Source organism: Wyeomyia smithii, chromosome 1, assembly GCF_029784165.1.
Source record: "Wyeomyia smithii strain HCP4-BCI-WySm-NY-G18 chromosome 1, ASM2978416v1, whole genome shotgun sequence".
Classification (NCBI taxonomy): domain Eukaryota; kingdom Metazoa; phylum Arthropoda; class Insecta; order Diptera; family Culicidae; genus Wyeomyia; species Wyeomyia smithii.
This window is the reverse complement of record NC_073694.1, coordinates 159,038,264-159,061,635: the sequence shown is the minus strand read 5'-3', so window position 1 is coordinate 159,061,635 and position 23,372 is coordinate 159,038,264. Positions and strand designations below refer to the sequence as shown.

Genomic DNA, 23,372 nt, shown 5'->3' with positions numbered 1-23,372 from the left:
CCTACGCGAATTCTTATATGCAATTCTCGCCAAACATGTGAAAAGGGCCCATGTGCCATATGTAAACAAACTAAATTTTCTCGTTTTTTGATTAATACAAGCGAAATCTGCGCTTACCAATAAGCTTTATTGATAAAAGAATTTACTCTTAATCAAACAATCTTATTTGTACGGGTAGATTGAACTTGTATTTATTGAAAAACGTGAAATTGTGGCTTGTTTACATATGGCACATGGGCCCTTTTCACATGTTTGGCGAGAATTGTCAATTTATGTGTGAAAACAAAAGCAAAAGTATTTCCCTCCTTCACTTTCGCAAGTAAAAACCAAACCAATATCAACAGAGTCGTCAGGGCCAATTATGTCAATGGCTCGAATTCTCATAAGAAACCATTCAAATATTACATAACGCGGAATTTGGCAATTTTCAATACCCACCCACCCCCATGTAACGCAATTTTACATGTTTGCCACATGCAATATAACGCTCCGCTGAATACCCCCCCCCCCCCTCCCCCTAGAGCGTTATGTATTATTAGAATGATCCCTAACAGCATGGGGTTTACATTATCCAGAATTAGTTTGGCAGCCCTGCTCTCTAAGGCGATTAGTGCACTGTTGCCAACTGTACAGATTTATCAGGAAATGTACAGATTTTCTTGGTTTTTCCGGCACAGATTCTGTACCGTACAGATTACAGATTTTGAGAAAAAGTACAGATTTTTTAGATGGTTGGGCCAGTGGTACAGATTTTTCCCGGAAATAGTACAGATGAAAAAGATTTTTGCAGCTCCCAGTACAGATGAAAATATGGCAACACTGGATTAGTGTAGTATAAAAATGTAAATATTTTAGTTGCATTACGGCCGTCTTCGTGATTGTGTAATTGCAAAGGTGGAGTTGAGAGGTATTCATCTAATAATTATTGAACTGCAACTTTTCCAAGATTAGAAAGTATAAACTGGACAACATAAATTCGAAAGTCATTTAACATTGTATGTGACTTGTAAAAAATCAATGTCGTTTGAACTGGACTTTACAGTATTCACTGTAAAACTCAAAACATACTATTTTGTTCAATAGTTCAAAATAGAAACGACGAAAACCAACGCGAACCGAGTCAGCACTATCAATCGTTCTCGTCGCACGAATTCTACCGTCTGTATTAGCTGTGATTAAAGGTGAGCTCAACGTATAATATATAATTGGGACTACTTCAAGCCTCTAGAAGGCTTTGACTTAAGAAATTATTAAGTAGCACATTCGTAATTCATTGATTTGAAGTAACAACGTTTGCAACGCAGATCATGCAAGATATGCAGATGAGTTTATATGTATTAGTCAGTACACGGTAGTTAAACATGCTAATATCTTAACGAAATAGTCGCAGAATACCTTTGGATAAAATAAAAAAAAAATCACAAAATTTATATTACTCATGGAACATAATAAATTGTACAAATATAACATTTTATTTAACTGTTTGTCTACAAGTTGAGTTTGATACAAATCTAATTTCACATTGTCAGCAGTAATACAGATATAGAATTCCATAGAACCTTGTTCACACTAACATGAAACTCAACGAGAAACTATCTAAACGTGTGTATAAACAAAAGCAAAAGATCGTCGCTTCCTTCTTTTCCTCACACCCATGATAATAGCAGCAATAATGCCGGCAGCGAAAATAATAATGAATACCATGTTTGTGAGCTGAAAACTACCGCCTATAATTAATAGCGGAATGACTAGAAGAATTGTCTCGGAATGTTAATCGTTTTAAGGTTAATGTTAATTAATTATTTGATCCATAAAAGACGGCCTAATTTTAAGAGAACTCATCTGAATAGGGTACAACCATGTTACACAATTGCAAAAGATGATTTCATTTGATGGTGCTGTGCGTAAAATCCCCATGTAGATAACCTGTTAATCTGCAGTTTTGAAAGGTTGTCTGAGTACCGAGCGATAAAGAAAGACGAGGTTTTCGCACGTATGGAATTGTTCGCAAGATACTGATTCGTGCATTGAATTTGCAGGTCTTTATCGTAATAGTAATAGTAGCTTTTGATTGTGTCTAATTCCTGAATTCTAAATATGTCCCGCATTTCTGCTCGTAACGTAGAGCCTACTGAGAGATTTCATGCAGTCTTTATAAAGTTGATAGCACACTCCCAGCTAAAATAGATATTGTTTCTTGAATTATCAATAGTCATCGGGGCTATTAAAAAAACCGTTGTTCCGTGGCTATATCATATCATAAAATGGTGCGTGCAATTCAATTATAATTAGTCACACGCCTTTGTCTTTGAGGACATTCCTCGTTATTCAATAGAAATCTAGATAGTACTGCCACAATTATCGGTTAACCACTCCAGCGACCCACTTATCAATATCATCCAAAGGTTAAAACCATTTATTTCATTGTTTGGTTCTTTTTCGTTTGCCAGGAAACTCAATGCGATGGCTTGCCCGCTGCTCAGTTTGGTGGTCTTCGCGTCGATGTTAGCACTTCAGGCGATAACCTACTGTAGAGCGGCACTTATCTCACCCCCAAACACCGACAACAATCGATTAAGAGACGGAGAGGATCCGTCATGGCACGTTCAGTACGATCCGATATCGTTGGAGATGCATATGAACACTATGACCAACATAAGCCTGCGGATTGAGGGATTTGATAAGACTCAACTCGAAGATGTGGCGAGCATTCAACTTAGGAGCGAACGCAATCACGTAGCAACTATTCCTGACGGAACCATTAAGGTGCTGGATTTTAAAGATGAGTCATACGATGGCGTATTCGACATTACAGGAGTGTTTTTAGGGTCAACCAACCTTTTCGTTGAAGTCATACTCAAAAGTAATGGAACGGTTCAATCAACCGAGAAACTGCCGGTAACCGTTATACGAGAAGAACGGGTGATTGACCACATCTTTACTGGTTCTGTGGCTGTATTGGTTTGCGTACTATTTATTAATTTTGGAGCTGCAATGGATCTTCCTACGGTGAAGGCAATCATGATGAAACCCATTGGGCCAGCCATCGGATTCATTTCTCAATTCCTTTTTATGCCACTTTTAAGCTACGGATTGGGATTGTTACTATTTCCGGATAGTTTCGAAATGCAGCTTGGCTTGTTTTTCACCGGAGTTTCGCCTGGAGGTGGTGCATCGAATATATGGACTGTTCTCCTTGGAGCGAATCTGAATCTGTCATTAGCTATGACCACCATTAGCACACTGGCCGCATTCGGTATGATGCCTTTATGGATCTTCACCCTCGGTCGAAAAATTTTTGACCGAGGCAATCTGGTTGTTCCATATAGAAATCTAGCTACTTTTGCTGTTGGACTTATTATTCCGATGGGGGTTGGTTTATTATCTCAACGATATACTCCACGCATCGCCCGTATTTTGGTTCGCGTTTTAAAACCAATGTCGGCTTTATTGATTCTGTTTATTGTCGTTTTTGCCATTGTTACCAATCTTTATTTATTCGAACTTTTCTCGTGGCAAATTATCGCTGCCGGGCTGGGCTTGCCATGGATTGGATACCTATTCGGATTCATTGTGAGCAAATCAGTACGCCTTCCCACCGCAGACGCACTGGCAATATCCGTCGAAACGGGCATCCAGAATACTGGAATTGCGATATTTTTACTGCGCTTTTCGCTGTCGCAACCAGCTGCCGATTTAACAACGGTAGTTCCAGTGTCAGCAGCCATTATGACCCCGGTTCCATTGATGATACTCTATCTGGCAATAAAAATACGCGAAAAGTAAGTTCTGGAAGGCGTCAAACATAATCATCGGTAAATGCATTTAATAACAGTAATTTTTGCCGTCGCATGGACGTTTCTTTTCCAGATGTGCAGTACGTAAGTTTGAGATGATGCCAAACGATGTCACTAAAAGTTCACTAGCCGAGAATGAGACCACATGATACCACACTACAATCAGATCTATTCTTGAGAAGAACATATCAGTCAATCAATCGAAAACACTAAATAGGCGAGTGACTTGGATTAAACAACTGCAATACGAGATATTCAAAACTAAGAATAGATATTTTTGAGCATGTTTATATTACTTTGTATTACGTTTACACTATATTGATAATTGTTATTTTGTATAAAAAATTAAAAAAAAAAACTAGTACCTAGTCAATGTTGTGAATTCCGTGGTTTTGAACTATCGATCGTTACAACCGAGGATGTATTCCCTTCATCAAAATAAAAATTTACAAGTTGGGATTATTTCTTATTTCCTCTTCGGATGCTTTATTCAGGTATCACTTACGACTTATAAAATCTACTTAATATTAGTCTCGCATTTCACCTTCCTCGTCATCGTCATCTATACCCCTAATGTAGAGTACGTTGTTACATCGGATCAAGACCTCACCTAGGTGGCCAGTGTTCTGTCCGTCTACGTATTCCTCTGTGTTGGCCAGCTGCATATTCATGTATCCGTCGACGGATACAAGGAAACCTTTGTACTCATGGCCCCATTTCAATTTGATAAACACCGGCTTACCGGTTAAACCATTTAGAAATGGCTTTGGGTTGATTGGCATAGCAGTCGTCATTTTAGTGAATTGAGGTTACCTACGTAAATGCAATAGTAAACATTTTTTAGCTTTAATTTCAACAGGTTACAAATTACCTTTTTGCGGAAAATAGCAGTATCAAATGCACGATTAGATCTATATCTTCAAAGCAGTTATTTAAAGCAAAGTTTGCGATGAACAGATTGTTTCCACTTTCAAGCTTCAGTTCAATCAATTTTAATCAGGGGGATGACAGCATGCTATTTCCTAAGACAAGACGCGACAGCTGGCTTCTTATTTTTCTTTTCGTAACGGCCGTCATCCCCGTCGAAATTTTTTTGAACGTTCCATACCGGTGATGCCAGAATGATTATTTTTAACAACTTCTGCAGGTCAATGAAAATAAAACAAATTAAAATTGCAATTTATAGGCGAATAATATTCAATTCTTATTTATTATTTTATGTTCAATAAAGCATACTTCTATTATCAAATTTTTTCTTCCTAAGTTTCTTGGTACCCTAATTTTTTCTTTCTAAGTTTCTTGGACTTCAACCGAAATAGTAATAAACGATTAATCAATGCATTTTTAAAGTTATAACAGTGAAATACATTACTCGGTAATATCATGTACCTTGCATACTTTTGCATCATTATTTATGAACAATTATAATAGCTAAATTATGACTCTCCAGCATCACTGCTTTACAGTGAAAAGTAACCTCGTTGTATTTTCTACGTGACGATTGCGTTATCGAATTCAGCCAATCAGCAGCCGGTTCAAATTGGTTGAATGTAACGGTGACCAGCTGTCACGTCTTGTCTTAGGCTATTTCAATAATGGCTGGCAGAGTTGCCAAGTTATAACAGAGAGAACATTCGTATATTACGTAACACGGTTTTCGGCAATTTTAAATACCCCCCCAAACGACGTAAAGCAATTTTGCATGGTGGCCTCACGCAGCGTAACACCACAGACAACAGACATTTCATTTTTTCAGTAAACAACTTTAAAACTACAGACGGTGTTATGAACAGATACGCAAAGAGTGAGGTCGAAAACTCCAAGTGAACCGTCAAATCGAGGCTCCAAGTGTGCAAAGTAAACAAACTCATGCGTGTTACTTTTCGTACAAAATGTGTGTTGCGATCAGTTTAAATTCTGTGAATCACGTGCAACTATGGTTCCAACGAAAAATGTGTTCGTCATGCTCATGTTATGAGTGATGCATTGGAAATTATTATAATTGTATGAACAAGCACTGAAACTCAGTAATATATCCTTACAAAGTTTCGAAATTTTATTACACTTTTTAATGCGTATGAAAACTCATGCGATAATAAATACCAAATTTATCACAATAATAAGGCAATCCACGGGTGACGTTTCAATGCTTGTACGTTTGTTATTGTTGCTGTTTTTCAAGCTGCGAAACCAAAACACTACCAAAACCGAAATCTTCTAATGTCGGCAATAATATCAAAAGTGATTTGTTATTGTTGTATTAAGGATTGGCACCCGCAATACTAGAGCTACCGATCGGAAAACATTTGTTTTTCACGCTTCTGGATCCGGGTTGCGACCGATCGAACATACGTAAAGCTGTCATAAGTTGAAAACAGACTGAAATCAGCTGATCGCAACTGTCTCGTGGATTGCCTTATGATTGTCATTAGTGGCAAATTTTGTGGTACCGCAACGTCAGTGGTACCACAATGTCAGTGGTACCGCTATAAAATTTGGTAACGCGACTTTTATATCGGATTTGACGTTTATAGCATAGCCCTGCGCTGAACCGAACGAACAAAGAATAAATAAACATTACTGTTCTCTAGACTTTTTCAAAAGGATATTGTAATCATTAAAATAATGATTCCGCTCTAATTAAAGTGAAGACATTATCTGTTCCTTTTGAACTTTTGAAACAAAACGCGCCGAATCCATTGATGAAATCGTCGTCATACAGACGAATAAACAGAGAATATTCAAAATGACAAAAAACTTTTCATTCATCACTTGCAATTACAGTCGCCGTTCGATAACTGCAAGTCTTTTAAATGCAACGCTTTTTAACTGCAAGACCGATAACTGCAACAACTTTGCAGTTATCGGACCGCAATCCGTCAAATCTGAAGTCAAAGTCATATTTGACATTGAAGTGTAAATCTCGCGGGGGATTCTAAATGCATTCGAAAATGAAAATTGTTGAATCTCTAGTAATATTTCAAAAGGACTTTTTCATTTTTCTCGGTTTTTTTCGATTTCGTTTACTTGTCGTCTCTTCATTCTAAACGGGAGATTATAGATCTCCACTATCAATCAATGAAGCAAAATCACCATGTTATGTGGTTCACTTCCCGTAATTATTATAAGAGAATAAAATCCTTGTGCATTGTTTGGCTAGCTTTCCCTACTCAGTGAGGCAGTGCATAGTAGATCACAAACAATATTTTGTGACCTAGCGTTAAATAGAACATTTTAGGAACTGACAGGTGTCACGGATCCTGCTGACATTGATGTTGCTTTTACTTGCGTTATGTCACCGATTCCGAGATTTCTGTCAAAATTTCATTCGTGAAGTGAGTTCAGAAACGTCTCGTAAAATGATCTTCTGTAGTGATGAACTTGATCTTCGCCTACATATTGGTTATGTAAAGTAGTTACTAAAACGCAATAAATTATGATGCGGAAATATGACTATCAAATTGATTAATCAAAAAGCTTGCCTATTTTAGTTTTCTGCTATTTTTTGCCACTATTCCATTAAAAAAGTAGGAGGGTGGTATTCAAGACACGACCGCATGACGTTGGACTACGGTATTCTTATATTCCATTAAAACAAATAATAGAGAGAATTGCAACTCTAGTATTTGCTGCAATTTTATCTAACAGTGCATTTCTGGATGCTGAGACGTTAAAACGTTATAAATAATAATATATACTAAAAGAATGGATATTTTTTATTTAATCGCTGTCATTTCATACATATTCGAATCAATTCTTTGTTTGCTGCACTACCAAGACAATCATTTAATTGAGCGAATTGGTAAAATTTTCCTATCTAAGCAAAAAGCAAACTTTACGAAACTATCTGAAATTGGAGCCCAGAACGATTCAACCGAAAATTTTAAATTTGAAAATTGTTTGACATTTAATCGATAAAACTCATGCTAGGTTAGTTCCAGCCCAGCATATAACTTCATGTATTTGAAAAAAAAACGTTTGGTTCAATAACTCAATATAGCAAGAGCTCAATCACACGTTTTTCGGTAGTTGTTATCAAGGTTTGGGCAAGTGACAGGAAAATATCTTAACTTCTTCAGTTGTGATTTAGAGCATTTCTAATTGTTTTGTTATTTTTCACGATAGCGACAAGTTTGTTTCTTTCTCTGTGTGCGAGAAACAAAATCAAAACCGCGCACCGAGAAACAAAAACGAAAATTTCATGAATGCTCATTGAGAAAACTTGCAACTCTTTTTACCAATAACTTATGATACTCAAAAGAACCCGTCTTGATCTAAATCAAATTTCTAGTAAATAAGTGTTGATCATTCATAGGTAGTAATTTTTCCTCGATGAATAAAGACTGGCTGAAGAAGTTAAAATCGCTGCTGTAAAATCAAATTCACAACTGTGTTCGTTAAGACGTTTTAATATTTTCAATGACAATAATAATCTTCGATAAACACCCGCTATAGTTATTCACACACATGCTATAACTATCTAAACACGCGTTAAAACTATTCATACACACGCTGTAGCTATAGCTATCCATACACACGCTATTCCTTTCCATACATCCGATACAACTATCTATACACACGCATAAGCTATCCAACCATGTGCTATTACTATCCATACATACGCTATAACTAATCATTACACACGCAGCAGCTATCCACACACAAGCTATAACTATCCGTACAAACGCTGAAGATATACACGCAATAGCCATAATATGCTACACATGCTATGTCTTACACACGCTATAGCTAGCCATACACACGCAACAGCGCCATCCCTATCATCGCAAATGTCATAGCAATACAGATGCACATACGCTATATGTGCACACTGCACACACACCCAACGTTTTCACCCAACGATATCTGAATTGGATTACCGCTGGTGGGGTCCAACTCAGATCGAAGGAGCACCGAACTGAATGAAGAAATGCAGCTGCCCACTACCTTCGCCGCTGCTGCCTGATACCACCGCTCTGGTTCTGCTGCAGCTCAGTTTGGCCGCTGGAATCAGCCACCGCTGCTGATTATACAAGACCGGCCTGGTGGCCTTTCACTTGTTAACTGATGACTGCTATGAGACGACACAGGCTATTATATAGCCCAAAGCAAAAATCCATCCGCGAGCAAACAAGAAGCGAGCTTGTGATTGGTTGAATGTGCACGACTTTTAACACAACTTTTAACTAGTTTAGTATCGAAAACATATTTAAATTATTATATGACAATCTTGCGCAATATTTCCCCTATCAATCAAGCCATTGGTGTTTAGAATCTGCTCAGTGGTAATGATAAAAGAAGCATTTTAAAACGGTGTTGAAACACCTGTTGCAGCTACCGAAAGCGAGCTCGTTATTGGTTGAAAGCTGTGAGACTGTTTACAAAGTCAGATCGGTTGTATCCGTTAGTGTCGACTGTGCTTGTGAAGAGAGGTGGTGATTGGTTGCTCGGTATGATTTAGACAATCGATGTGATTTATCAATTTTTCAATAGTTTATCTCGAAAAATAGGTTATTTTTGTTACATAAATTCAACCGTAAAAGAATTTCTGATCGGTTGATGCCAAAACCTCGAGATTCTGAAAAGAAATGACTGATATATAAGCGCTCAAAACCAGACCACTTTTCCCTGGTTTTCCCCGGTTGAATTACTAGATTTTCAAATTCAGGTGCCTAACTTCGATATAGACGTTAGTCCAACGTCAAAAATTCATTTCGACATCATTGAAAAATTGAAAACAAAAATGGTAGTGACGGACCTCCCTCTAAATTTTGGCATGTGTCAAGTGTTGCAGTTATCGAACGGCATTCGATAACTGCAATGTAAACATGTTGCAGTTAGCGAACGACGACTGTATTTTTAAAGTTACACACTACAAAGTCGGGTGTTTTCGGTTACGGAACAGTCTACCGGAAGACAAAAAAAGTCTATCCACAGCTTTCTCACAATCGGATTGTTTGGAAACCGAACGAAACTTACATTCTTTACGGTTCTCGGGTTTTTATTGTAACAAAATACGCAAACTTTCAATTTGAAGTCATTTGAAACTTGCGCAAAAAATCGTGTTGCTGCGCCACTCTATCTATTCACTCTGCTCTATACAAGAGATGCTTTAAATGTGTGTGTACGTATGTGTAAAGCTTTTAATCAGCAGCAGTTCCACCGCAGCTTCAAAGTCCACTTTCTAGTACCGTTGTTCATGATAGTGCATAAAATTATCACCTGTAACTTTTTTTTATTTATGCAGCGTTTTGTCTTATTTTAGTGCATCACAGATTAGAGACACACGTTCGGTAGTAAGATGAGCAATTATTTGGCGGTGCTTCAAAAATCAGTCAAGTTTTTCGGTAAGATAATATTAAAATATCAAACTGATAGTATCCATGATTTACGTTTATTTGTTATTGTTTTCAAAGGGCCCTCGATCGCAATGAACCACAACGCAGGTAAGTTTTCTCTTGATTGATTTTAGTTAGCTGTTTAGCATGAATGGTACTACAATTGAAAAACAATTTTGGTAATGGCAATAAGAACACATAGAAAGCATTCAATTCGTGGTCCCCATCGCCCGTGTATGTAGCAACGGTACTCGGTTAATTATTCAAACTAACCCTTTAACTATCTACCTATTCAATCCCTACCAGTTCGTACTCTGTGCTCGGTTCCTGCGGCATCTTACAATTTCGAAACATTGAAACTCTCCACTCCTAAGCCGTATGTCGTTCATGTGGAGTTAAACCGGCCAGATCGTCTCAATGCATTCAACAAGCGCATGTGGACCGAATTAGGCGAATGCTTCTCACGGTTGCACAATGATCCGGACTGCCGATCGATTGTGCTATCTGGGGGAAATAGCAAACATTTTACCGCTGGAATTGATCTGTTAGACATGATGAAACTGGGCCAGGAACTTGGCGAGATTGAGGACATTGGACGTAAAGCACGCTTGTTCGAGGGTTTGATTAAGCTTTATCAAGATTCGATTAGTTCGTTGGAACGTTGCTACAAGCCGGTCATTGCAGCTGTCCACACGGCGTGTGTTGGTGCTGGAGTAGATCTAATTACCGCTGCCGACATCCGATATTGCACCCGCGATGCATGGTTCCAAGTAAAAGAAGTAGACATCGGAATGGCCGCGGATGTTGGAACTTTGCAACGACTGCCGAAAGTTATCGGCAGCCAAAGCTTAGCTCGCGAGTTATGCTTTACAGCACGAAAATTTCAGAGTGCAGAAGCCCTGAGCTGTGGCTTCGTATCTAACGTATTTGAATCGCGCGAGGAAATGATTTCAAAGGCCATTCAATTGGCTGACGCTATCGCCAACAAAAGTCCAATTGCTGTTCAAGGAACAAAGAAAAATATGGTTTATTCTCTGGACCACACTAATCAAGAAGGTTTGGACCACATACGAGAAATGAACATGACAAACCTTCAAAGTGAAGACTTCATCAATGCAGTGATGGCTCAACAGAGCAAAGATACAGTGCCAACTTTTGCTAAGCTATAAATTGGTTTTCTTTACATCAAGAAATATTTTTTTATACAAATTTCAGAAAAAAATAAATATATTCCCATTAAACAAAACTTATAAACAAACTAGGATAGTAAATTGGATATTCGCTCCATGTTCATAGAATACACCGAATGAGATGGAATGACACTTCTATTGAGCAGTGTCTTATACAGATCATACACCGTGATTTTCCTCGTCTGATTCGGGTACCTGAAACATGTTATGTTCAAATATCAGCCAATTTCAAACATTACTTCGATACTCACGGTTCTCCACATGATGCCAGAAAAATTGAATCTCCAGCGGGTGGCTTGAGATAGCAAACAGTGGTTATCTCTTTGTCCAATTCCATGGGTTCATCATCGATCTTAGCTTTAGTAACGGTATTGCGATTGAACGGATGAAGCAGTTGATGTCCTATGTCGTAGGCAAACGTTCCATTAGCTGTGGTTCGATAGTGTTTTCGCTTCATGATGATTTCCATTAGAATATTTTTGAGCAAAACTTGTACGGCTTGCACTATCAAATCGACAGCATTTTCCTCGACATTCATCAAACCATTCTCCCATGCTCCAACAAGAAGCCTTCCAAGAACCAAACCATTATCCGGTAGAAATAATTCTTGCGCCGCATATCGTATCGTGGGCACCGTTGCACTCTGACTTGCGACCTGTTCATAATCAATTAGTTCTTTCGGAATATAATCGTGTACTGTTGCTGGTTCAAACGTAGCCCGGTCTAATGAAGTTTTCGACGATCGTTTCCGCTTTTTGGAACTGCCACTGCTCTTTCCATGACCGGAATCAGCGGCGTAATTCACGCTTTGTGGTGGTGAAACCGCATCGATCTTATTCAATATCGCCAGCAGGAATTTGTTATGCAAATGCATCTGGTCAGAACTGAAAAGCTTGCGACTTTCCAGGTCAAACTGTTCCTTAGTGGTTTTAGTGCGAAACCAGAGTTTTATGTTGGCCAGATACAGCGGCCATTTGTCACCCAGTGCGTACATAAGAGCTTGTTTCGCCATCAACACCGCATCCACTTCTTCAGCCGATGTCATCACGAATGTTAAGGTAACGATCTATTGAATGAAGTTTTAAAATCGTTAAATTGTGTGAAACAGAACGTATAAATATAATATGATTGTTTGGTCAAAACTTCGGTGAATACCAGCCGAATTTGACAAATAAGTCTTTGTTTATAAGAAAAAAATATAACCTGGTGGCAGAGCTGCCAGATTTTATTTTGAACAATCTGTATGCACCGGTATAAAAATCTGTATTTTTCTGTATTTTGTTCGTGTGCCTACAAGTTCTCTGGTTTGGGGTAACTGGGCTTGGCATCCAACCTTAAACTTCGCCTGAAACCGTTAAAAGGTTGGGTAAAACTCCTGAAAGAAAACTCAGGTCTATAACCATTTTTTTTTTTGCTAGAAAGGCAATAGAATCCGGTATTTTTGTTCCAAAGCTTTCCCGCTTAGCCAAATGTCGAATGTCCAGAAGAAATCAAACAAAAGGAATTTCCCGCTTAGTAAATGGCAGACGCCCAGCAGAACTCGAACAACCACGCTCGACGCCTGGGTTAGAATCCCAACGCCGACATAGATGTCGATGGTTGTGGGGTGGTGTGATCCACCCACAACCAACCCAACTGGTCTAGGTTTAGTCCTAGCCGACACCGGGAGATTTTCTGAGGCGAAAAATCTCTGGGATCACGCATTCCATCGCATGAGGAAGTAAAGTCGTAAGTTAGGGTCATGGGTGGAGTCGCTTCTACCAGTGGCGGGACCAGATCGACGGAAAATAAGCAAGAATAAAAAAAATCGATTGCTAAAATTCTGTACAAATCTGTATTAAAAATCAAAATTCTGTATTCTGTATCAATCCTGTATAGTGGTCAAAAAATCTGTATAATATAGAAAAATCTGTATACTTGGCAGCCCTGCCTGGTGGAGATTAGCTGAACTACTGTTTTAGTACTAGTAAGAGAGAGGAAACTTACATTTTCGGAAAATTTCGAAATTTGAATGTCACACGCTTGTTCATTTTAGGTTCAAACTTAGGTTTAAATTGCATGGGGGTTTAACCACAGACAGACGTCCAAGCAAGAACAACATTGATCGAAAATTCTGTGTAAAGTTTCAAAGAGATGTGCGTTATAAATCACTTGTACACTAGCGCCGCCTGGCGACCTTATCGCTACAATACATTTTTTTTCGCTGGTGTACGAGGCTGGCGTCACTGGTAGCGCTATCTGGTTACGAATTGCTACTACAAAAACTTTACAAGTTTGGAACTCAGCTTGGACGTCTGTCTGCGGTTTAACTTTGTTTCATATTTTTATGCAAATTTTGTATTTTTTTATTTTCATCCAAATGGAATTGAAAATGTGGCAAACAAATTATTGTCAAAATTTCTGTATCGATTGCGAAATATTTTGTTCTTTTGATGCCTTGAAAGCTTGTATAGGCGGATGCTCCTTAGGATTGTGTCTTTCAATTTGGATTTATGATGTTCACTAGCATTTTTCTCATAACGCGCTACACGCTCATTTAATTTAACCCTAAACTGAGTTAAATATCACTCTGTTTCGTCAAAAGTGGACGTACTCTAAATAGAGTATTCGTGCTATTACTCACTTTTGAGTTACATGTCTATCTGTCAGAAACTGAGTAATTTTTACTCTGCTGCCATTTATCACAAATCAACGAAACTGAGTGAATGTTACCCACTTTTGTTATTTAAATATTTTTATGAGAATAATTTCAGATATCATTTGAAATGAAAAACCATCAGTTAAACGCAGATCGACAATTGTTTATTCATCAATGTTAAAAGTAGTGCAAAGAACATAGTTCAAACATCTTCTGCCTTGGCGGCTTTTTTGAAAACAGCAGTAAAAAAAAGTCCAATGTATTTAGTTTCAACAAAGTCTACGTCTTCTGTCTCTGCGGATTCTTTGGAAACAACAGCGATACGGTTAACAGTTGCTCGGGAACTGTTTAAATTGTGTTCATCTTGGAAGTGCAATTTCAGCTCGTTTATGTAACCGGAAATCAACTTACCACAGAGAGGAAGATGGCAGCGAAATCCTTCCGATTGCATATATTTTTAATCAAAGTTATTACAACTTTCAACAATTTTCTCCCCTCTTAGTTTACGGGACGATTCCGCATCCACAGCCGCTGCAATTTGTTGCATTTTTTCGGGCTCTAACCAATTTACAGTTATGAGTAACACTTTAAAAACGACTGACAAAACGTCGAATATTAGCTTCAGAACAACTACTGCTTCTACAACTTGAAAATTTTTACATTCACTCATATTACGCAAAAATGAGTAAATACGGCTTTCGAGAAAAAACTGGGTAAATATTACTCAGTTCAAACAATCGGTGTTACTCAGTTTTTGACGTTTAGCATAGAAATAGAAAACAGAGTAGATGTTACTCAGTTTAGGGTAAAATTGAAGGAGCGTGTTTTGTTTGCTATGCTATGTTTTTAGCAGCTGGACAAATTTTCAGTTGAACACTCATTATGTGTTTTAAACTTGTTTCTGAAAAAAAATGTTTTCATTCGTGATCAGAAATCGGAAGAAGCTGCTGAACATAATCGACCAAAAATAGTGAAAAGTGATAAAAGTCGAAGCAACGAGATGCGATGATTTACAGTTTGGAGGAAACAAACACGTTAACTAGTGTGCGTAGGTAAAAAGTCACTTATCTACTATATAATCTACTATATAAAAATGGAATTCCGTAACGCTTGATCTTATTGATGTTATTGCCTCCGTCTCAGTGGTGTACAGTCACCACCATCATTTTAAATTGTTCTAAATCAAAAAAATAAGCGGTGATATATGGGTTTTTTTACATGAAAATGTTTGCTAACGTTCAGGAAGAACATTTGGGGAAAAATCAAAAGTTTCTGATTACTAAAACTTAAGATTTTATTCACAAAACGAGGACCACATACAGCATACAGAATACAGAAAATCACCTGAAAATACTTTTTTTTAAATTTATACGTATTATACGTATACATGCGAAATTTTGACTTTTTATGCGCAATTGTGTTTTTTTTTTTCAATAAAATGTTCGTTGTTCTATCAACATCTACAATTTTTTTTGCAGAATAATCCATGTCTCGAGCATAAACATTTTACATTTCTGATGTTTTCGTAGTTTTGTGAATATCGCTACATATTATGGCATTCGATTTACTTTTATACTTTTGAATTTGAATTTGATTTTTCTTAGAGAGCTTTTAACCAGAAGGTCATTCAGCTCTTAACCTTACTGTTTTACTTTTTTTACGTTAATCTAAACTAGAACTTTTGGGACATTTAGCTGGAGGAAAGGTTACGATTCATTGGTTTGAATATCGATTAAGAGGTAGCTTAAGCATTAGAAATCTTTTATTTTCTTATTTTCTACGAAGTTTTGTGGATTAAAAAATGGCGACTTCCGGTTTCAGAAAAATAACCTAAAGTGGTGTTTGGCCAACATTTTCAATACTTCCGAAAATGAAACTCCATACGTCATTTTATAGCGATGACACGTGTTTTTTTTTTTTTTTCATTAAAATGTTTGTTAACGTTCAAAAAAGACATTTGAAGGAGAATAATAAGTATCTGATTACTAAAGTTGAGATATTATTCACAAAACTACGTGAAACATGCAAATTTATGACTTCTAAAGTGATATTTGGCCAATAATTTCAATACTTTAGAAAGTGGAACTCCATACGTCATTTCGAAATCCTAAACGGTGACTTCCAGTTTCTGTGAATCAGCCCAAAATCACAAAAAACAATCCAATATGGGTATTTCCGTTCTGTGCGTTCTCAGAATATTGAAGTACTTAAAGTGATGATGGAAGTATAAGATGTGAATTATATTTTTGAAGTGAGTTGAGCTAATGCAGCAATGAAATATAAAAAAAGTCTATGTTTGAAACCTTTGATCCCGAGCATCGCCGGGAACGTTCAACTAGTCTCTATAATAAAGGAAAAAAAAACAAATTCGGAATGTGTGGATTTTAGAGTACAAGCAATATTTCGATGATGATTTGACTCCCCTCCCTACTCAGAAATATGGAAAGAGGGGCACACAAATGAAATACAATTCAACCCTTTTTTTCGGAAAACATATTAAAATGATCAAGCTGATGCAAAGAAGCCTACAATCTGGACTTCTGGTTTCTGGAAAACAGATCAAGATGGTCGAATATCACCTAATACGGGTATTTCAGGAACCAGAATGATACCCACAGGCCAGAAATTAACTCCGCATGACCTTTTGAAATCCACGATGGCGACTTCTCGAGGTAAATTGCGCATAACGTTTCGAGTAACTCGAACAAAACTAAATGATCGCTGGTGGACGTTATGTTTCGTTTTTAATATCGCATGATTGTAACATTTGTAAAATTTATTATTCGAGCAAATGACACTTTTATATTTTGACCTTAAACGCATTTTCTTGCAAATAGACACTTCAACTAAACTTAGTTTCAAGAAAAAAGCACTACTTTACACTATGTATACATTGAACATTACTTTTGAAGCCAAATTGATTGAAATTTTTGCAATGATACTTTTATACCATTACTTTCAAGCTACTTTTAAAATTTATCACAAGGGAAATGAGAGGGCTGGTACAACGGATCGCAGAACAGCAGGGGGAAGGAGTGGAAGACATAAATGGGCTGTGGAGCAGTATCCACGGCGCCATCGAAACGACTGCGAGAGAGGTGGTAGGTACGACGCATGGAAGACAGCCTAACGGCTGGTGCGATGCCGAATGCCAGAGAGCGACAGATGAGAAGAACCGTGCCAGAAGCCGCATGCTCACTGCGGCTACGCGTCAGAACAGAGAGAGGTACAGGGTGGCAAGAGCTGCCGAAAATAGAACCCACCGTCGGAAGAAGCGCGAGTACGAGGAGCAGGTGCTCGCCAGCGCAGAAGACAGCTATGTTCAAAACGACGTGCGGAGATTCTATATAACTGGCTACAGAGTCAGGAGCAGGAATTTCCCTGTGCCGGTCATGTGTAATGACAAGGACGGCAACCTGCTTACTGATAAACCGACGGTTGCAGCCAGGTGGAAGGAGCATTTTCAGGCGCTATTGAACGGTGAGGAGCCGGATGAGCTGAGCAGGAACAGGATGACGATTATGAGTGACGAACAAGCTGTGGAGCCACCAACACAGGAGGAGGTGAAAAAGGCGATTAGTGAGCTGAAAAACGGCAAGGTCGCTGGGAAGGACGGTATCCCGGCCGAACTTCTAAAAGCGGGAAGCGAGCGGCTGTACTATGCGATCCACCAGATAATACTAAGAATCTGGGCGGTTGGAAGGCCTCATATGCCCTATCTATCCAACTTCCCACGAGCGGTAATGGCGGATGGATTTGACATTTGATGTAGGTTGTCAAACTGCTAGTTCATTGGATATTTCCATTGAACTGAAACTAGTTAGATGGATTTGACATATAATGGAGGTTGTCATACTACTAGTTCAATGGATTTAGTATTATTATATGTCAAATTCATCCAACTAGTACTAGTTCAATGGAAATATCCAATGAACTATAGTTTGACAACCTACATTGAATGTCAAATTCATCCGCCATTGCCGCTCGTGGAAAGCTGGATAAGAAGGGCCATCGATTGGATTGTGGCAACTATCGAGGGATAACGTTGCATATGCTTCCGCATATAAAGTGCTCTCCCGTATCCCGTTCTTCAGATTGAGACCGCTAACGGAATCCTTTGTTGGCGAATACCAGGCTGGTTTTCGACAAGGGCGTTCCACGACGGATCAAATTTTCACCCTGCGAGAGATCCTCGATAAGTTCCGGGAGTACAACTTATCGACTCACCATCTGTTTGTGGACTGCAGGGCGGCATACGACTCAGTGAAAAGAAACGAGCTGTGACAGATCATGCTGGAACACGGTTTCCCTACGAAACTAATAAAGCTGAGTCGTATGACACTGGAGGGATCAAAATCGTGCGTGCGGGTAGCTGGCGGGACATCAGCCGCTTTCGTAACGTTGGATGGACTGAAACAGGGGGATGCGCTCTCCAACCTACTATTTAACATCGCTCTTGAGGGTGCAGTACGAAGAGCAAACGTCGAAAGAAACGTTACGATCATCACGAAATCTCACTTCTTGGTTTTGCGGACGACGTCGATATCATCGGTATCAACCTTAAGGCCGTGGAGGAGGCTTTCGTACCTTTTGAGAGAGAAGCAGCGAGATTGGGACTTGTCATTAACTCTGCCAAAACGAAGTACATGGTAGCTGGCAGAGGACGTGGGAGTCCCCATGGTGTTGGTGCTGAGGTGGAGATAGATGGGGAACGATTTGAAGTGGTTGACGAATTCGTTTATCTTGGTACGCTTGTGACATGTGACAACGATATGAGCCGTGAAGTGAAACGACGAGTTGCAGCTGCGAACAGGGCTTTCTACGGACTGCGTAACCAGGTAAGGTCCCGTAGTTTGCAAACTCGCACAAAACTAGCGCTGTTTAGAACGCTGATACTCCCGGTGGCCCTTTACGGACATGAAGCATGGACGCTAAAGGAAGCTGATCAACGAGTGCTCGGAGTTTTCGAGCGTAAAGTTCTGCGATCGATACTTGGCGGTAAATTGGAAGATGGAGTGTGGCGCAAACGCATGAACCACGAGTTGTACCAGGTATACAAACATGATGATATAGTGAAGGTAATACAGCGGGGCAGGCTTCAGTGGGCTGGACATGTAGCCAGGATGCCTGACGAGAGAGCCGCCAAAACTATCTTCAGTAGAGAACCAAGAAGAGGCCGTTGACTCCGCGGTAGGCCTCGCACGCGGTGGATGTGCGCGGTGGAAGAAGATGCACGATCTGCTGGTGTACGGGGAGACTGGAGAACGGCTGCCAAAGACAGAAGAAGCTCGACATCTCTAATTCGTTCGGCCCTGGATTGGTGAACGATCCGTTAGCCAAAAAAGTAAGAAAAGTAAAGTAAGTACAAGGGAAATGAAGTTTTGAAGTAGAATACTTCTTTCAGTAAGTTCGGCTACATAGGGATGTGAAATGAAAATCTAGAACCGAAAAAAGTGAAAAATATGTCCAATTTTAAATGCTAATAAATCGGTTAATTTTCAATGGATTTCCTTCGTTTTTGCAGCAATCGATTAGAAAATCTTCTAAGATTTCTACCAAATGCAGGGGAAATTGCAATTTTATCATTCGAACTATTGTACTATGGAAAATTGTCAAGCCTTGTCAAAACACAAAATTCGACCACTGATTGGTACGATTGTTTTCCCAAGCACGGTCGACAGAGTTAGAGACCTAGTAAATTGGGAATGCATTATTTGGCCTATTAGGGATGGAAGATACTGACAAAAGTATGCTTACTTTGGTATCGCGGCTCTACAATGAAACTGATATACTCGCGCTATCATTTCGATCGAACAGTTTCATTTTCACTTGATTTCTTTCGGCTACTGTCAACGGATCACTTGTTTCTTTCTTTACCTCTTTCTTTACCTCTTTCTTCTTTCGGATCATTTCAAATGATGACTATTTCAATCGACGAAGAGAGTGATAGAGAGAAAGACTCTTTCCTTTCCTTCAGCGTCTCAATTGAAATTGGCACCGCATCGCGTCGTTTGATGGTAATTTTCAAATACCGCAAGCCGTAGTTAGAACGGCAATGGTATCCAATAAATACGTTACGCAAGTTCCGATCAATATTTCCTCCCTCTTTCCTATATATATGCGTGAAGTACTGTATGGAAACCTTCTGTCTCCGTCAGCGCGCATTGTGATTTTCAATTGTGAATCGTCATGTGAGTGATGGTGATAATCTCCGCTTTCAATTGAAAAGCGTTTATATCAATTTCAAGCCCTTCAGTTGTCAGAATAACAGCAAGAGCTTTCGACTGGGTGTAATGTGACTCACGAAGTGCTCGAAAATGATACAAAAGCTTTCCAATTGAAAGCGACGGGTCAAAGCGTTACTATAACCTGATAATTGTCGATTGAAAATGACTTTGTCAGGCTCGGATCGCGCTACTTCAGTAAACTTCAATACTAGGTATCGGAATATCGGCTGAAGGAGTATCGATATTCGATGCTACGATAGTATCGGTATCAAACCAAGAATTTTTTTTCCAAAAGCGTCGTTTAGAAAGTATCGAAACCGGTACTCATCTCTTGCCATGAGTATCAATGCCAAAATGCTCAATACCGCGACCCCTAGTATCGATACCGTTGGTATCGATGCTAGTATCGCCCATCCCTATGGCCTATATAAGAGTCTTCATCAGATATTAAACAGACATTTCACCAGATATTAAATTAGACAACTGAAATTTGAAAAACACAAATAAATATTTGAAGAGATAATATTTTCTCGTTTTGCGCTATAATCCAAAGTTAATTATCTTCATCTACATGCATACTTTGACTGTTATTACGTGTTTGCGCCGCTTAGTGTTTATGTACGGTTATGCAGTACGGAAATGACGGCGCGATGCGATTCGGCAAGACGAAATGTCTTGAAATGTATAGCTCTACAGCTCTACTTCGCCGTAAAAAAGCTGTACATCTCACCACGGTAAGGCGGAACGCATCGCGGCGTCATTCGCGTTCTGCATAACCGTAGCCTTTGTTCCGTTCCTGTTTGCTGATGTCGTATTAAATGTGCATATTACAATTCGGTAGCACTTCAACTTCTCATTGGCGCAATATTTTAAAAATATTTAATAAACTTCATTCAAAATATCAAACAAAGAGAAATTACAATACTGCCAATGAACGGTCAAAGTTTATTTACTAGAAATAATGACTAATACGCAAGCAGCCGGGTTATCTTTCTTGTAAAAGTATTCTACTTCAACCTTGCGGTCGTGGCGTTGCACACAAACCTCCTGTGATTTTTTCTTGTATTCAACAAGCATGAGCTGAACATAAAAAGTGAATCACCGGTAATTGGTTTCAGGACCAGAATAACTTCCGAGTTCCAAAGGATGCAGATGTGGATTTAAATGGAAGCTTTTTTGACAAAAAGTTGAAAAAGTTTAGTAGTGTGTCAATTATGCGGTTTTTTACTCTATGTTACAAAACAACTTGGTATTTTTTACGACTTTTTTCAAACAAGCATACCTAATCATATTTTTTCAGATGGTAAAAGTACATACTAAGCATTTTCCAATTAGAAGCGCGAATTCCATATAATGTCGAATGTTACAATAGGGGGTTTTAATTTGAAAAAATACCTGCTTTTTCTTATACTAATCGATGACCCCCTTTCAGTAGGCACTACGTATTTTTTCTTAAATCTCTACGTTTTTTCTTTGATTTTTAAATTGAAAAATTAGATGTTTGTCAGATTTCACTAACTGGCAAGTAGTGCACAAAGAGACACTTCTGCTGCTGGAAAATATAACCCTGGTAAGGCAAAAAATGACATTTCTGCTGCTGGCTAATGGAAAATATAACCCTGACAGACCACAAAGTGACATTACTGCTGCTGGCCTGTAAAAATATAACCCTGGTTCGCGTGTTATGACAGGGGTGCCAAATGTGAAGACATGTCTTAATTTCGAAGACATTAGAGCTCGTGTGAAGAACTGAAATCCTAATAGTCGTTTTATCACCCGCACCCGATATAATGTTTTCACTGGGATTTTCTTAACCTTCAATGGGGACCATGTTTACAGATTTGTTATGTGTGGGTGAAGACATTTTTTATGGAGTGTGAAGACATTTGAAAAATGACCTGGCAATCCTGTGTCATGATTTCTTAACGGCAGGGTTTGTCTTAAACTCACTTACAGTTGTTAAAATTCGAAATCGATTTTTTTCAATAGTTCTACTGTTTAAATAAAAGAAGTCAGTGAAATATGTATTTTTTGACATTTCTTATGAAAAGAAAGAATAATATACATATCCCTAAAACACCCTATTATGCGATTACAGGCAGTATAAATAATCGAAAATTGATATTTTATCGAATGATATATAATCAAGTCTATATATAATTTTATTGAGTCTATATATAATCAAGTCCAACCTCAATATGAGTACAGTGACGTTTCGATTATACCACGATAAAAAAATTCGCATCATATATTTGAAACATATTTATTCCATGTTATTGTATTGTGTGTTAATGTAAGTTCATATGTGTTCGAATGTTATGTTTCAAATGTTCGATATAGTTCAGGTGTTTTTCGAACTGAATTTCTATTTTCAACAACTTTTTTCCGTTCCCGTTAATACGCAAGTTCATTAAGCAGACAGTATGTGAAGTAGATAAAGAACGAAAAATAAGCGAACTGGAAATATGATACAGATTTGGAAAAATATACCGCATCCCGACGGGTTCAGGTGTTGTCTACCAAAAATTCGTTATCTAGAGTAATAAATAATTCCAGCAAATATTATCAAGGTGCATTTTTTCAGAAAATTTAAGTGTTCGTTTCAATCTAATCAAACAAATAATAAATTTGAATGAGAAAGGCTGGGTCTCACTGTTAGGTGGATTACGTTGGGTTTTCATCTCGATTTGATTCGAGGCTTGAATAAAATTTCTGAAGAAACTGTCAAAACGTTGTTTACGAAATTGCATTGCAGTATTCGACGAATGGGAACGAGATAAATGCAGTGCTGCGCAGGACCACTGCCTTCATAAGCTACTTAAAAAGGGGTTTTTTATAAGATGGGACCATTCGAGAAACACGTTCTGAACCACATTTTTCGTCAATTTTAAATATGTATCTAGGTACATGAAAATAAATTTGAATGGATTCAAAAATAAATCGAGTTATTATTTCAAGCTACCCGATGTTGTACATAAATATGTGATAATATTTGCTTCTAAATGACGATTAATTCGCCTGGCTCGTATTGACAGTCGATAAAAGCTCATCCCGGTAATTTTACCCTCCCACAGCTTTGCATTCGACTCTTTCTCACAAATACGTACAATTAGGTTGTTTTGCCATATCAGTTTTTCATGTCATCTAAAAGAGTTTCATTTTCTAAAAAAACGTGATTTTCA

At 38.4% G+C, this 23,372-nt stretch overlaps 4 protein-coding genes across 9 annotated transcripts; 2 read left to right on the top strand and 2 right to left on the bottom strand.

The window, feature by feature from the left end:
- Positions 1–770: 770 nt before the first annotated feature.
- LOC129719093 (ileal sodium/bile acid cotransporter-like) lies at positions 771–4,183 on the top strand. Of its 3 annotated transcripts, none has more exons than XM_055670490.1 (3): positions 771–907; positions 2,451–3,782; positions 3,871–4,173. In XM_055670490.1, exons 2-3 carry the CDS (start codon positions 2,464–2,466, stop codon positions 3,944–3,946), a joined length of 1,395 nt encoding a protein of 464 aa, XP_055526465.1. In that variant the 5' UTR covers positions 771–907; positions 2,451–2,463; the 3' UTR covers positions 3,947–4,173. The 3 variants fall into 3 exon arrangements, with proteins under 3 accessions (XP_055526465.1, XP_055526466.1, XP_055526463.1); XM_055670491.1 differs by having other exon boundaries at positions 839–1,181; positions 3,836–4,183; XM_055670488.1 differs by having other exon boundaries at positions 842–1,181; positions 3,871–4,171.
- A 73-nt stretch (positions 4,184–4,256) lies between these two features.
- On the bottom strand, positions 4,257–4,825 carry LOC129719094 (small nuclear ribonucleoprotein F). The gene is made up of 2 exons (XM_055670492.1): positions 4,669–4,825; positions 4,257–4,610 (listed from the first exon to the last, which is right to left on the bottom strand). Exon 2 carries the CDS (start codon positions 4,589–4,591, stop codon positions 4,325–4,327), a length of 267 nt encoding a protein of 88 aa, XP_055526467.1. The 5' UTR covers positions 4,592–4,610; positions 4,669–4,825; the 3' UTR covers positions 4,257–4,324.
- Positions 4,826–9,616: 4,791 nt separating this feature from the next.
- On the top strand, positions 9,617–11,393 carry LOC129719088 (delta(3,5)-Delta(2,4)-dienoyl-CoA isomerase, mitochondrial). Of its 4 annotated transcripts, none has more exons than XM_055670482.1 (4): positions 9,617–9,921; positions 10,063–10,144; positions 10,214–10,243; positions 10,442–11,393. In XM_055670482.1, the coding sequence occupies exons 2-4, from the start codon at positions 10,099–10,101 to the stop codon at positions 11,302–11,304; spliced, it is 939 nt and encodes a 312-aa protein (XP_055526457.1). In that variant the 5' UTR covers positions 9,617–9,921; positions 10,063–10,098; the 3' UTR covers positions 11,305–11,393. The 4 variants fall into 4 exon arrangements, with proteins under 4 accessions (XP_055526457.1, XP_055526456.1, XP_055526458.1 ...); XM_055670483.1 differs by lacking the exon at positions 9,617–9,921 and adding an exon at positions 9,952–10,002; XM_055670481.1 differs by having other exon boundaries at positions 9,618–10,144.
- Positions 11,345–12,515, bottom strand: LOC129719089 (transcriptional adapter 1-like). Its single transcript, XM_055670485.1, has 2 exons — positions 11,577–12,515; positions 11,345–11,520 (listed from the first exon to the last, which is right to left on the bottom strand). Exons 1-2 carry the CDS (start codon positions 12,368–12,370, stop codon positions 11,394–11,396), a joined length of 921 nt encoding a protein of 306 aa, XP_055526460.1. The 5' UTR covers positions 12,371–12,515; the 3' UTR covers positions 11,345–11,393.
- Positions 12,516–23,372: the final 10,857 nt, after the last annotated feature.